The sequence below is a fragment of the Salmo salar genome, chromosome 28, assembly GCF_965601325.2.
Source record: "Salmo salar chromosome 28, fSalSal1, whole genome shotgun sequence".
Classification (NCBI taxonomy): domain Eukaryota; kingdom Metazoa; phylum Chordata; class Actinopteri; order Salmoniformes; family Salmonidae; genus Salmo; species Salmo salar.
In genome coordinates, this window is record NC_138318.1 from 27,142,192 (window position 1) to 27,156,948 (window position 14,757).

Below are 14,757 nucleotides of genomic sequence, written 5' to 3' on the forward strand. Positions count from 1 at the left end.
TGGGGTCCGACTCATTCTTGAATCCCCTCTGTGGGTTACAGTGGCTTTGTTATATAGGCTACCACCTGTACATTGAGACCCAACTCCTAGACCTTGGTGTAAGATAAAAGAACCCTCTCAACATGGTACAGTTAAACCAGTCAAAGTGCTACTTTATATTGCACTGCATATCCAAGACGTGTCTACTTGATATGAATGTATAGGCACTGTACCATATTTTCTAATGTCAATTGCTGCCCTATTCCTGAGGATGCATATGGCCCCAGCTGTGACTAACTTCAATATGAGTCATCTCAAAACCAACTGGCACAGACACACACACTAGAAATGTGTTACAAGCAACCCATTTATTTATTTTCTTCATTAAATATAAGCAAACAGTACATCTAAAATTAAAAAAAATCAATGCAGTTTTGGCACTACACATGAGTGAAGTACTAAACTGAACCGATGCTTCAATGAGACTAGCTTTTCAAGTCTTCATGGATAAACAAAATATTGAACAAAAAATAACTCTCACTAGGGTTTTAAAAAAAGTATGGAGAATAATATTGTATTGTAGAGTAGAGGAAGGGGTGTGATGCTAAGGTGGTGGACAGGAGGTTTGGTTATTCCTTGGGCCTGTTTCCCAGACACAGATTTAGCCTAGTCCTGGACTTTGGCTTTTTTGTCCTGGAAAAGCCTTGTTTCAATGGAGACTCTAATTATCTGTGTCAAGGAATTACCAGTCCCTTGGGGTTCTGAGAGGTGTTTAGACACATGCCATGACGATAAAACTGCGCTCATCAGCTCAACACAGCACACACATACAGCCTTGGGGAATGAACATACACAATCACTCCATCTACTGCATATATACCATTGCCCATGAGAGAGCAGGATGAAATCAAAAGCTCTGTCACTAAAAAGCTGAACAACCTATTTACTCACAAACCCAAAATCTTTCATTACCAGCAACTCTAAGAATAATATCAGCACTTCAAACCAATAAATAAATAAATAAATACATACATGTTTGTGCATTTATGTTATATTCATATGCTATATACACATTATAAAATATGCACATATCATATATAGATTAAACAATGTACACAAAAGTCATGTACGTAAATGTGGGTGGCAGATTCAAATCTAATCTAAGTCTCAAATGGCACCCTATTCCCTATATAGTGCACTACTTTTGACCAGAGCCCTATGGGCCGTAGTCAAAAGTAGTGCACTAAAACAAATAGGCTACCATTTGGGATACATTCTCAATCTAATCTAAACGCAAACAGACTGTGGCTAAGAACACTTCACTATTGGAGAACTGGGACAGTACGGTTTCTACCCTCTACTGGGATAATACAGTTAGTTGGCTCAGAGTTGATAACATTGAGGGGATTTTGAGCTGAGAGCAATAGTACGGGGGGGACAGGGACTAGCTCTGGTCCAGGGCGTAGCGTCCACTCCTCCACAAGTGGTGGTGCATTAGTGGAGGAACGCACACTACAACTTGGACCAGAGGTAGGGTATCATCAAGCATTCCACATAAACACACGCAAGCAATAAAGAAAATAAAAATTTAAGAAAAACTGTACAGTAGTATTACAAACCGCAGGACAATCATCCCTGCTATGGTTTATCCTTAAATATTAAGTATAGTAAAAATGTAATTCAGCGCTAAATACACAACTTTTATTCCATCCATTATGCATTCGTGTTCCCCCCATCCCCCCTTTTCAGGGTCCTCAGGGTACATCATAAAAAAAAGGAGAAAAACAAGCAGTTCTTAATGGACAAGTCCCAGGTAGTTCCTCCCTGTTTTTCATTCTGTTGTCTTCCGTTTGATGCCTAATGAATACGACCCAGATGTTGTCCGTTGGTCTGGCCAGAGTGCAGGGGCCTGGATGTGAGGACTCGGTCTACCCTCATGCAGGCTGCTGTGTTCTGTTCTGGGCCTGTATTCACACAGCGTCTCAGAGTAGCGGTGCTGATCGAGAATCAGGCTGCCCTGTCCATATAATGGTAGTCAATATGATCTGAAAGGCAAAACTGATCCTAGATCAGCAATCCTACTCTAAACCGCTTTTTGAATACGGGCCCTGATCTGTTCAGTCTGAGGCCTTCCCAGTCTAATGCCAGAGTGAGGAATTGTCAAGTGGCTCAAAGAGGGCATCGAGGGTGACGTTCCTCCGTTAAGAAAACATAAAAATCTCCTGAAAGTTGACCAGGGCCCTAAAGAGAAACAGAATGGATAGCGGGATTAATGCTTGGCCCTAAAGAGAAACAGAATGGATAGCGGGATTAATGCTTGGCCCTAAAGAGAAACAGAATGGATAGCGGGATTAATGCTTGGCTCTAAAGAGACAGAATGGATAGCGGGATTAATGCTTGGCCCTAAAGAGACAGAATGGATAGCGGGATTAATGCTTGGCTCTAAAGAGAAACAAAATGGATAGTGAGATTATTGCTTGGCCCTAAAGAGAGACAGAATGGATAGCGGGATTAATGCTTGGCCCTAAAGAGACAGAATGGATAGCGGGATTAATGCTTGGCTCTAAAGAGAAACAAAATGGATAGTGAGATTATTGCTTGGCCCTAAAGAGAGACAGAATGGATAGTGGGATTAATGCTTGGTGCCTTGTATTGTTTATAATGTACTGTAATTTGTGTTGGGATTCTTCCACCCAAGCATACGTTTAAATTGTGTGTGTGTGCGTGTGTATGTACCAGGTATCTAGGTTTACTATCAGGGAAAAACCAGCAGGTGTGTGGGTGTTACTGTTAGTTGCTGTGTGTTTACGTACCAGGGATCTAGATTTAGTATCAGGGAGAGACCAGCAGGTGTGTGGGTGTTACTGTTAGCTGCTGTATGTTTACGTACCAGGGATCTAGATTTAGTATCAGGGAGAGACCAGCAGGTGTGTGGGTGTTACTGTTAGCTGCTGTATGTTTACGTACCAGGGATCTAGGTTTAGTATCAGGGAAAGACCAGCAGGCGTGTGGGTGTTACTGTTAGCTGCTGTATGTTTACGTACCAGGGATCTAGGTTTAGTATCAGGGAGAGACCAGCAGGTGTGTGGGTGTTACTGTTAGCTGCTGTATGTTTACGTACCAGGGATCTAGGTTTAGTATCAGGGAAAGACCAGCAGGCGTGTGGGTGTTACTGTTAGCTGCTGTATGTTTATGTACCAGGGATCTAGGCGTAGTAGCATGGAGAGACCAGCAGGCGTGTGGGTGTTACTGTTAGCTGCTGTATGTTTACGTACCAGGGATCTAGGCGTAGTAGCATGGAGAGACCAGCAGGTGTGTGGGTGTTACTGTTAGCTGCTGTATGTTTACGTACCAGGGATCTAGGCGTAGTAGCATGGAGAGACCAGCAGGTGTGTGGGTGTTACTGTTAGCTGCTGTATGTTTATGTACCAGGGATCTAGGCGTAGTAGCATGGAGAGACCAGCAGGTGTGTGGGTGTTACTGTTAGTTGCTGTATGTTTACGTACCAGGGATCTAGGCGTAGTAGCATGGAGAGACCAGCAGGCGTGTGGGTGTTACTGTTAGCTGCTGTATGTTTACGTACCAGGGATCTAGGTTTAGTAGCATGGAGAGACCAGCAGGTGTGTGGGTGTTACTGTTAGCTGCTGTATGTTTACGTACCAGGGATCTAGGCGTAGTAGCATGGAGAGACCAGCAGGTCGGTCAGAACCAGCAGCTGGTCATCAGTGAACTGCTGTTTATGCTCCTGCCAGTTGTCATGATGAGTCCGCCTAAAGTTAGACAGGGTCTTCTTCACTGTCATCTGCAGGAGTAGACACAAGACGCATTCAGGAACAAGATGACCGGGAATGGGGAGAGAGAGACATGGGTTTGGGGTCCCCCTCATCTCTATAGGCTGTGTGTCGTTGAGGTGTGTGTGTTTGTGTGAGAGAGCAGTGTGTGTGTGTTTCTTCTTCCTCTCTCTGTGTGTGTGTGTGTGTGTGTGTGTGTGTGTGTGTGTGTGTGTGTGTGTGTGTGTGTGTGTGTTAGTCCTCCTCACCTCAATGGGCTGTGTGTCATTGAGGTGGGCACTGAGGTTCATCAGTAGTTGGGGCATCCAGGTGGGAACATCGTAGGGGCTGGACAGGATACAGGCACTCAGACCTAACACTCCAGCATGACGCCGCACCAGATCTACACACACAGGGAGGAAAATACTGAAAAGGAGCATTGAAAAGCTGAGGTATAACAGGTTTAGTAAGGTCAAGGAAACTACAATCTAAAAGACCATCTAACACAATCATGGCAACTGTGTTCCAGGTAAGGCAATGGACCGTTGCATGTTGACCAGGGTTTCCTAAACCCAGGGGTGCACGTTTTGGCTTTTGCGCTAGCACTACACAGCTGATTAAAGTAATCAACTATTCATCAAGCTTTGATCATTTGAATCAGATGTGTAGTGTTAAGGTAAAATCAAAAACATGTACCCCCTGGGGTCCCGAGGACCGAGTTTGGGAAACGCTGATGTAGACAGTGGTTGTTCCAATATCCACACTAGCAATAGCACGTAGAATGCAGCTATGCATTGGCCATTCTAGTGTGGATATTGGAACCGAGCCAGTATGCTTGCAGCACTACCAGGAACAGTATGCGTTCTAAGTAAAGCATTGGACAGTTGTTAGTAGCTACCTCCGGAGGGGATGGTGTCCACCACGGAGCCCAGCTCCCTCTTTCTCTTCTTGGGCAGACGGGTCTTGCAGAGGGCCTCAAAGTGGCTCTGCATGGGGCCCTCTATGGACAGGAAGTTACACTGGAGGAAACCGCTCAGCGTGGTGGCAGCCATCTCCCTCACCTGGGGGACAGAGGGAGAACAGAGGTAGAGAAGAAGAGGGGGAAAGAGTTCATTATTTACACAATGTGACAGTGTGTCCATATACAGTTGAAGTCGGAAGTTTACATACACCTTAGCCAAATACATTTAATCTCAGTTTCACAATTCCTGACATTTAATCCTAATAAAAATGACCTGTCTTGGGTCAGTTAGGAAAAACACTTTATTTGAAGACTGTGAAATGTCAGAATAATAGTAGAGAGAATTATTTATTTCAGCTTTTATTTCTTTCATCACATTCCCAGTGGGTCAGAAGTTTACATACACTCAATTAGTATTTGGTAGCATTGCCTTTAAATTGTTGAACTTGGGTCAAATGTTTCAGGTAGCCTTCCACAAGCTTCCCACAATAAGTTGGGTGAATTTTGGCCCATTCCTCCTGACAGAGCTGGTGTGACTGAGTCAGGTTTGTAGGCCTCCTTGCTCACACACACACACACACACACACCTTTTCAGTTTTGCCCACACAGTTTCTATAGGATTGAGGTCAGGGCTTTGTGATGGCCACTCCAATACCTTGACTTTGTTGTCCTTAAGCTATTTTCCCACAACTTTGGAAGTATGCTTGGGGTCATTGTCCATTTGGAAGACCCATTTGCGACCAAGCTTTAACTTTCTGATTGATGTCTTGAGATGTTGCTTCAACAATATCCACATAATTTTCCAGCCTCATGATGCCATCTATTTTGCACCAGTCCCTCCTGCAGCAAAGCACCCCGACAACATGATGTTGCCACCCCTGTGTTTCATGGTTGGGATGGTGTTCTTCGGCTTGCAAGCCTCCCCCTTTTTCCTCCAAACATACCGATGGTCATTATGACCAAACAGTTCTATTTTTGTTTCATCAGACCAGAGGACATTTCTCCAAAAAGTATGATCTTTGTCCCCATGTGCAGTTGCAAAGTCTGGCTTTTTTATGGTGGTTTCGGAGCAGTGGCTTCTTCCTTGTTGAGCGGCCTTTCAGGTTATGTCGATATAGGACTCGTTTTACTGTGGATATAGATACTTTTGCACCCGTTTCCTCCAGCATCTTCACAAGGTCCTTTGCTGTTGTTCTGGGATTGATTTGCACTTTTCGCACCAAAGTACGTTCATCTCTAGGAGACAGAACGCCTCTCCTTCCTGAGCGGTATGACGGCTGCGTGGTCCCATATACTTGCGTACTATGGTTTGTACAGATGAACGTGGTACCTTCAAGCGTTTGGAAATTGCTCCCAAGGATGAACCACTTGTGGAGGTCTACAATTTCTTTTCTGAGGTCTTGGCTGATTTCTTTTGATTTTCCCATGATGTCAAGCAAAGAGCCACTGAGTTTGAAGGTAGGCCTTGAAATACACCCACATGTACACCTCCAATTGACTCAAATTATGTCAATTAGCCTATCAGAAGCTTCTAAAGCCATGACATTTTCTGGAATTTTCCGAACTGTTTAAAGGCACAGTCAACTTAGTGTATGTAAACTTCTGACCCACTGGAATTGTGATAGAGTGAATTATAAGTGAAATAATCTGTCTGTAAACAATTGTTGGAAAAATTACTTGTGTCATGCACAAAGTAGATGTCCTAACCTACTTGCCAAAAATATAGTTTGTTAACAAGAAATTTGTGGAGTGGTTAAAAAACGAGATTTAAAGAGCCCAACCTAAGTGTATGTACAGTGAGGGAAAAAAGTATTTGATCCCCTGCTGATTTTGTACGTTTGCCCACTGACAAAGAAATGATCAGTCTATAATTTTAATGGTAGGCTTATTTGAACAGTGAGAGACAGAATAACAAAAGAATCCAGAAAAAACGCATGTCAAAAATGTAATAAATTGATTTGCATTTTAATGAGGGAAATAAGTATTTGACCCCCTCTCAATCAGAAAGATTTCTGGCTCCCAGGTGTCTTTTATACAGGTAACGAGCTGAGATTAGGAGCACACTCTTAAAGGGAGTGCTCCTAACCGCAGCTTGTTACCTGTAAAAAAGACACCTGTCCACAGAAGCAATCAATCAATCAGATTCCAAACTCTCCACCATGGCCAAGACCAAAGAGCTCTCCAAGGATGTCAGGGACAAGATTGCAGACCTACAAAAGGCTGGAATGGGCTACAAGACCATCGCCAAGCAGCTTGGTGAGAAGGTGACAACAATTGGTGCGATTATTTGCAAATGGAAGAAACACAAAAGAACTGTCAATCTCCCTCGGTCTGGGGCTCCATGCAAGATCTCACCTCGTGGAGTTGCAATGATCATGAGAACGGTGAGGAATCAGCCCAGAACTACACGGGAGGATCTTGTCAATGATCTCAGGGCAGCTGGGATCATAGTCACCAAGAAAACAATTAGTAACACACTACGCCGTGAAGGACTGAAATCCTGCGACGCCCGCAAGGTCCCCCTGCTCAAGAAAGCACATATACATGCCCGTCTGAAGTTTGCCAATGAACATCTGAATGATTCAGAGGACAACTGGATGAAAGTGTTGTGGTCAGATGAGACCAAAATGGAGCTCTTTGGCATCAACTCAACTCGCCGTGTTTGGAGGAGGAGGAATGCTGCCTATGACCCCAAGAACACCATCCCCACCGTCAAACATGGAGGTGGAAACATTATGCTTTGGGGGTGTTTTTCTGCGAAGGGGCCAGGACAACTTCACCGCATCAAAGGGACGATGGACGGGGCCATGTACCATCAAATCTTGGGTGAGAACCTCCTTCCCTCAGCCAGGGCATTGAAAATGGGTCGTGGATGGGTGTTCCAGCATGACAATGACCCAAAACACACGGCCAAGGCAACAAAAGAGTGGCTCAAGAAGAAGCACATTAAGGTCCTGGAGTGGCCTAGCCAGTCTCCAGACCTTAATCCCATAGAAAATCTGTGGAGGGAGCTGCAGGTTCGAGTTACCAAACGTCAGCCTCGAAACCTTAATGACTTGGAGAAGATCTGCAAAGAGGAGTGGGACAAAATCCCTCCTGAAATGTGTGCAAACCTGGTGGCCAACTACAAGAAACGTCTGACCTCTGATTGCCAACAAGGGTTTTGCCACCAAGTATTAAGTCATGTTTTGCAGAGGGGTCAAATACTTATTTCCCTCATTAAAATGCAAATCAATTTCTAACATTTTTGACATGCGTTTTTCTGGATTTTTTTGTTGTTATTCTGTCTGTCACTATTCAAATAAACCTACCATTAAAATTATAGACTGATCATTTCTTTGTCAGCGGGCAAACGTACAAAATCAGCAGGGGATCAAATACTTTTTTCCCCTCACTGTAAACTTCCGACTTAAACTGTACGGAGCTGGGTGGCCCAGTCTGTACTGACTACCTCGGCTCAACTCAGAAGCTCTATCCAAATTCTCCTCCTCGCCGCCTCCTCAAAATGCATTGGAGAAGGTCTTAGGGGGAGTAACCTTGGACCTTCAACAACACTGTTGGCAAGGAGATGGGAAGCGAGGAATCACAGAAGGAATAATTTAGATGTAGCTAGAGAGAGAAAAGAGAAAACAGAACAGGGAGACTGGAGTTCTTTGAGTGATTCAGTCTCACCATTGAGCGCACAAAGGCTCAGGGCTGTTTTGTAGCTAGGCTGTGTACTGTACGGTGGGCTGGGGAAGAGGTGGTCAGAGGCTGTGTACTGTACGGTGGGCTGGGGAAGAGGAGGTTAGAGGCTGTGTACTGTACGGTAGGCTGGGGAAGAGGAGGTTAGAGGCTGTGTACTGTACGGTAGGCTGGGGAAGAGGTGGTCAGAGGCTGTGTACTGTACGGTAGGCTGGGGAAGAGGTGGTCAGAGGCTGTGTCAGAAGTCATAAACAGCGCTGCTGGCAAACGCAGGAAAGTGCTGTTTGAATGAATGCTTACGAGCCTGCTGCTGCCTACCACCGCTCAGTCAGACTGCTCTATCAAATCATACTTAATTATAATAACACACAGAAATACGAGCCTTAGGTCATTAATATGGTCAAATCCAAAAACTATCATTTCGAATACAAAACGTTTATTCTTTCAGTGAAATATGGAACCATTCCGTATTTTATCTAATGGTGGCATCCATAAGTCTAAATATATTTCTGTTACATTGCACAACCTTCAATGTTAAGTCATAATTATGTAAAATTCTGGCAAATTAATTCGTAACGAGTCAGGTGGCCCAAACTGTTGCATATACCCTGACACTGCGTGCAATGAACACAAGAGAAGTGACACAATTTCCCTAGTTAATTTTGCCTGCTAACATGAATTTCTTTTAACTAAATATGCAGGTTAAAAAAAAAAAAAAGACTTCTGTGTATTGATTTTAAGAAAGGCATTGATGTTTATGGTTAGGTACAGTCGTGCAACGATTGTGCTTTTTTTTCAAATGCGCTTTTGTTAAATCATCCCCCGTTTGGCAAAGTCGGCTGTTTTTGTTAGGAATAAATGGTCTTCACACAGTTAGCAACGAGCCAGGTGACCCAAACTGCTACATATACCCTGACTCTGTTGCACAGAACGCAAGAGAAGTGACAATTTCCCTAGTTAAAAGAAATTCACGTTAGCAGGCAATATTAATTCAATATGCAGGTTTAAAACTATGTACTTGCGTATTGATTTTAAGAAAGGCATTGATGTTTATGGTTAGGTACATTGGTGCAACGACAGTGCTTTTTTCGTGAATACGCTTGTTAAATCACCCGTTTGGCGAAGTAGGCTGTGATTCAATGATAAATTAACAGGCACCGCATCGATTATATGCAACGCAGGACAAGCTAGTAATATCATCAACCATGTGTAGTTAACTAGTGATTATGTTAAGATTGATTGTTTTTTAATGCTAGCTAGCACCTTACATTGGCTCTTTGCTACACTCGCATAACAGGTAGCCAGACTGCCACGCAGTCTCCTCGTGGAGTGCAATGTAATCGGCCATAATCGGTGTCAAAAAAAATGCCGATTACAGACTCGTATGAAAACTTGAAATCGGCCCTAATTAATCGCCATTCCGATTAATCGGTCGACCTCTATACTGTACGGTGGGCTGGGGAAGAGGAGGTTAGAGGCTGTGTACTGTACGGTGGGCTGGGGAAGAGGAGGTCAGAGGCTGTGTACTGTACGGTGGGCTGGGGAAGAGGAGGTCAGAGGCTGTGTACTGTACGGTGGGCTGGGGAAGAGGAATCTACAGCTGCAACCAGCATCAGGCCTTTTGTGTCGCTGGACTTGTCGTTAGAAAATAATTCTGAATAAATTGTCTCCATGTGACTTCGCAGCTCCTGATCAGTATATGTATGTTATTAAACAGACACACTCACGGTCCAACGTTTACACAACAGTATTAAACCCAATCCTGTCACTGATTGAGTGAACCAATTTATGTCGCCTAGCAACGAGAGGTGTCAAGCAGCCAAGGAAAGTCAATATATTAGGCTCCAGAGGAAGGCTGGTGTAATTACGGACAATAACCGTAAACTCATTTTGTTGTTGTCATAATCGTCTTAATAAACTCATTTTAGGAGAAGGCTGGATTCAACTTCAACTAGATATAGTTTACTCAATAGCAGTTCTTCCGTTTGACATTAAGTGGGCAAAGTTGGTTATCATTTTACAAGCAGAACGACACGGTAGTGAGGAGAAGGTTCATTTTCAAAAGTTCCAAGGTCGGCAAAATCATTATTATTATTATTTTTTAGACGTAGTTCATTTTCAAAGATGCATTATAATCTCAAAACATACCATTAAAAAAAAAACTTTACTACAATTACCATGTCCATTTGCATGACAATTAATCGTTACCTAAAATTCCATAATCGTTACAGCCCTCCCTAGAGGACAGTTGGATAGAAAGACAGAAATGGCTAAATCCATCTGTTCACCCCCTCCCCCTTAATCTCCTCCACATAGAAACAGAATACACCTGCAGCCAGTGGTTTCCATAGCAACAAGTGAGAGAGGGACCAGAGGGGGAGAAAGAGGAGGTAGACAGAGCGAGGAAGAGTGCCTAATCCCTACATACATAGAACTGTAAACCCCCCCCCCACCACCACCCTCTGTGACAGATTGCTCAGAAATTACACAATGTGATCTGTAACCAATAGGCCTACCTCCCCACACTGCTATGTCCCGCTCTTTCAGCCGTGATGTTATCTGGCATTAAACAGTCTACATATCCATGTCTTTGTTCTGTATAATGATCATCCACTCATGCCTGTTCAACTCCTTTTCTACATTCATTTCCTGTGTGTGCGTACAGTACATGTCTCTGTGTGTGTGTACAGTACATGTCTGTGTGTGTGTGTGCGTACAGTATGTGCATGTGTGTGTGTGTGTGTGTGTGTGTGTGTGTGTATGTGTGTGTTACCTCTAGCTGCTCGTCCTCCAGCAGGCGTATGACCAGTGCTCTGACGTCGTTGACGGCTCCCTGGTCGCTCAGAAAGGTGAACAGGTTGTAGAAGACCATGATCTGTAGATACGTCAGCACCGTGTAGCGAGCATGCCACGAACTGCTGCCCGCTATCTGGAAGATAACAGAATGTTAATTACAAAACAACAACTGTGGGTGTAAAGGTTTTGGGGTCACGGTTCGGTTTCGGTACAGCAAGTTACATTTTGGGGGGTAAAACATGCAAAACTAAGAAAGGAATAGATGAGCGATATAATGTTGGGCCCTATAACATGTTTTACTTACCCCCTAATTCAGTTATTCCACATTTCAGATTTTTACCTGTTTTTCAGGTTCAGTCTCAAAATCAAACTTGTTTAATAGAAAAACAACACAATGGGCGGTTCTAAGCCCACAATGCTTCAACCCCATCAGGAGACCATTTTTGTGGTCTGGTGAAAATAAATATTCTTTTTTGGGTTTAGATACCCTTGAACTTGAATTTGACTGAAAACTCTTACTGACAGTTGTGGCTGCTTCGCGTGATGTATTGTTGTCTACCTTCTTGCCCTTTGTGCTGTTGTCTGTTCCCAATAATGTTTGTACCATGTTTTGTGCTGCTACCATGATGTTGTCATGTGTTTCTACCATGCTGTGTTGTCATGTGTTGCTGCCTTGCTATGTTGTTGTCTTAGGTTTCTCTTTATGTAGTTTGTGTTGTCTCTCTTGTCGGGATGCGTGTTTTGTCCTATATTTTTAATCCCAGCCCCCGTCCCCGCAGGAGGCCTTTTGGTAGGCCGTCATTGTAAATAAGAATTTGTACTTAACGGACTTGCCTAGTTAAATAAAGCAATGTAGATGCGCACCAGCAAGAGCCTTGCTTGGTTAGCGTTGTTTCTGTAGCACACGTGATTGCAGAGTTTGCTGAACAAATCACCCCTGAATTGATGCAACTAATCCTGATAACATTCTGCCAGGTCAGCATAGACTACTTTGTAGGTTTTTGGAAGAGCCTTTCCATCTACCAGAAGACCGTAGTCATTAGCATAATCGCTAATGGCTACAAAGTAGCAGATGCGCACACAGACGGGGGAATTCACACGCTGTTGCCACTTCAGAAAGTTGAAGGAAAATTTGAATCACTTATGCATGTCTTATTATCTTTGTCAAATTAATTGAATGGTCTAATAAATCAATTTCGTTGATATCCTACAAAGTTCAATACATTTTTGATTCTATTGGAAAGCCAAAATCTTCCCAAACTGGAGATTTAAACAATGATGGAGGATCCTTCAAATCTGATTTCTCGACCCCACCACTCGCCATCGTACGGAACTGGTTCCCGGCTGCACATCACAAAAGAAGTTTGAAATGCACCAATTAAGATTTGGAATTTGATTACAATGTGTGCATAGGGTCTAGTTGTTTGAATGGAATAGCCTACACTTTTTTCCTGCTCAGATTTACTCAAGAAGCATACAACGCAGCGTAGGTATAGCCTATAGGCCTAGTGGTTTAATTACAGTGCCGTCAGGTAGCATTCAGACCTTGACTTTTTCCACATTTTGTTACAGCTTTATTCTAAAATTGATTACAAAAACAAAGTCCTCAGCAATCTACACACAACACCCCATAATGACGAAGTGAAAACAGGTTTAGACATTTTTGCAAATGTATTAAAAAGAAACTTAAATACCTTATTTACATAAGTATTCAGACCCTTTGCTAAGAGACTCGAAATTGAGCTCAGGTGCATCCTGTTTCCATTGATCATCCTTGAGATGTTTCTACAACTTGATTGGAGTCCACCTGGTAAATTCAATTGATTGGACATGATTTGGAAAGGCACACACCTGTCTATATAAGGCCCCACAGTTGACAGAGCATGTCAGAGCAAAAACCAAGCCATGAGGTCGAACGAATTGTCCGTAGAGTTACAAGACAGGATTGTGTCGAGGCACAAAATAAATCTAAAAACCTGTTGTTTTTGCTTTGTCATTATGGGGTATTATAGATTGCTGATTGATTTTTTATTTAATCCCTTTTAGAATAAGGCTGTAATGTAACAAAATGTGGAAAAAGTGTGTGTGTCAGAAATGAAAAGCGCATGGCCCAGTGACTCACTTCCCACACTGAGTGCACGTGGGTGTGTGGTCACCTACCACCTGCAGAGCATGAGTGTCCCTACCTCTTGCAGGGCCAGTAGGACCAGTGGTATCTGCTCTGTGTAGAGCAGTCCCTGGGACATCAGAGACAGACAGGTCTTAGCGTCCCTCTTCAGCTCATCATAACTGTCATCATTCTCCACCGGAGCGATCTACAACAGGAAGAGAGAGGAGAGTGAAGAGGGATTAGGGATAGGCCTCCCCCTTTGAGTCTGGTTCCTCTCCAGGTGTCTTCCTTCCTTGACCCACCCACCTTGAACAGCAGTGGCAGCAACTGGAGCTGCTCTGGAACAGCCGTGGAGAAGGAGCGTCCAGCACTGGCCATCAGCCACTTGAGTACTGGAAACAAATAGAAAACCTTTATTACATTGTATGCTCTGACAAAGGTCATTGTAACCAAAAGGTTGACACATTAAAATGACAAATGTGCATTGATCTTAGATGTGCAGAGACTGTTTTCTTTTGCTTTACAACTGGGTTTATCATCATCAATATGCTCTCGCTCTCCCTATCCTCTGTTCTCTTACCTGTCTCCAGTAGTTTGATGGCCTGTGTTAGGGGTCGTACCCGTCTTCAGTAGTTTGATGGCCTGTGTTAGGGGTCGTACCTGTCTTCAGTAGTTTGATGGCCTGTGTTAGGGGTCGTACCTGTCTCCAGTAGTTTGATGGCCTGTGTTAGGGGTCGTACCCGTCTTCAGTAGTTTGATGGCCTGTGTTAGGGGTCGTACCTATCTCCAGTAGTTTGATGGCCTGTGTTAGGGGTCGTACCTGTCTTCAGTAGTTTGATGGCCTGTGTTAGGGGTCGTACCTGTCTCCAGTAGTTTGATGGCCTGTGTTAGGGGTCGTACCCGTCTTCAGTAGTTTGATGGCCTGTGTTAGGGGTCGTACCTGTCTTCAGTAGTTTGATGGCCTGTGTTAGGGGTCGTACCCGTCTTCAGTAGTTTGATGGCCTGTGTTAGGGGTCGTACCCGTCTTCAGTAGTTTGATGGCCTGTGTTAGGGGTCGTACCCGTCTCCAGTAGTTTGATGGCCTGTGTTAGGGGTCGTACCTGTCTTCAGTAGTTTGATGGCCTGTGTTAGGGGTCGTACCCGTCTCCAGTAGTTTGATGGCCTGTGTTAGGGGTCGTACCCGTCTTCAGTAGTTTGATGGCCTGTGTTAGGGGTCGTACCTGTCTTCAGTAGTTTGATGGCCTGTGTTAGGGGTCGTACCTGTCTTCAGTAGTTTGATGGCCTGTGTTAGGGGTCGTACCTGTCTTCAGTAGTTTGATGGCTTGTGTTAGGGGTCGTACCTGTCTTCAGTAGTTTGATGGCCTGTGTTAGGGGTCGTACCCGTCTCCAGTAGTTTGATGGCTTGTGTTAGGGGTCGTACCTGTCTTCAGTAGTTTGATGGCCTGTGTTAGGGGTCG

At 44.0% G+C, this 14,757-nt stretch overlaps 1 protein-coding gene across 3 annotated transcripts in view; it reads right to left on the reverse strand.

Annotated features, from left to right (window-relative positions):
• Positions 1–328: 328 nt before the first annotated feature.
• LOC106589746 (proteasome activator complex subunit 4B) overlaps positions 329–14,757 on the reverse strand; it is an 81,244-nt gene continuing 66,815 nt past the window's right edge. For all 3 annotated transcript variants that reach the window (XM_082970539.1, XM_082970538.1, XM_082970540.1), the window contains 7 exons: positions 13,607–13,692; positions 13,377–13,505; positions 11,168–11,323; positions 4,648–4,810; positions 4,019–4,152; positions 3,640–3,781; positions 329–2,220 (listed from right to left, as the gene is read on the reverse strand). In XM_082970539.1, coding sequence (XP_082826665.1) covers positions 3,647–3,781; positions 4,019–4,152; positions 4,648–4,810; positions 11,168–11,323; positions 13,377–13,505; positions 13,607–13,692 — 803 coding nt within the window. In that variant the 3' untranslated portion in view covers positions 329–2,220; positions 3,640–3,646. The remainder of the gene's footprint in view (positions 2,221–3,639; positions 3,782–4,018; positions 4,153–4,647; positions 4,811–11,167; positions 11,324–13,376; positions 13,506–13,606; positions 13,693–14,757) is intronic.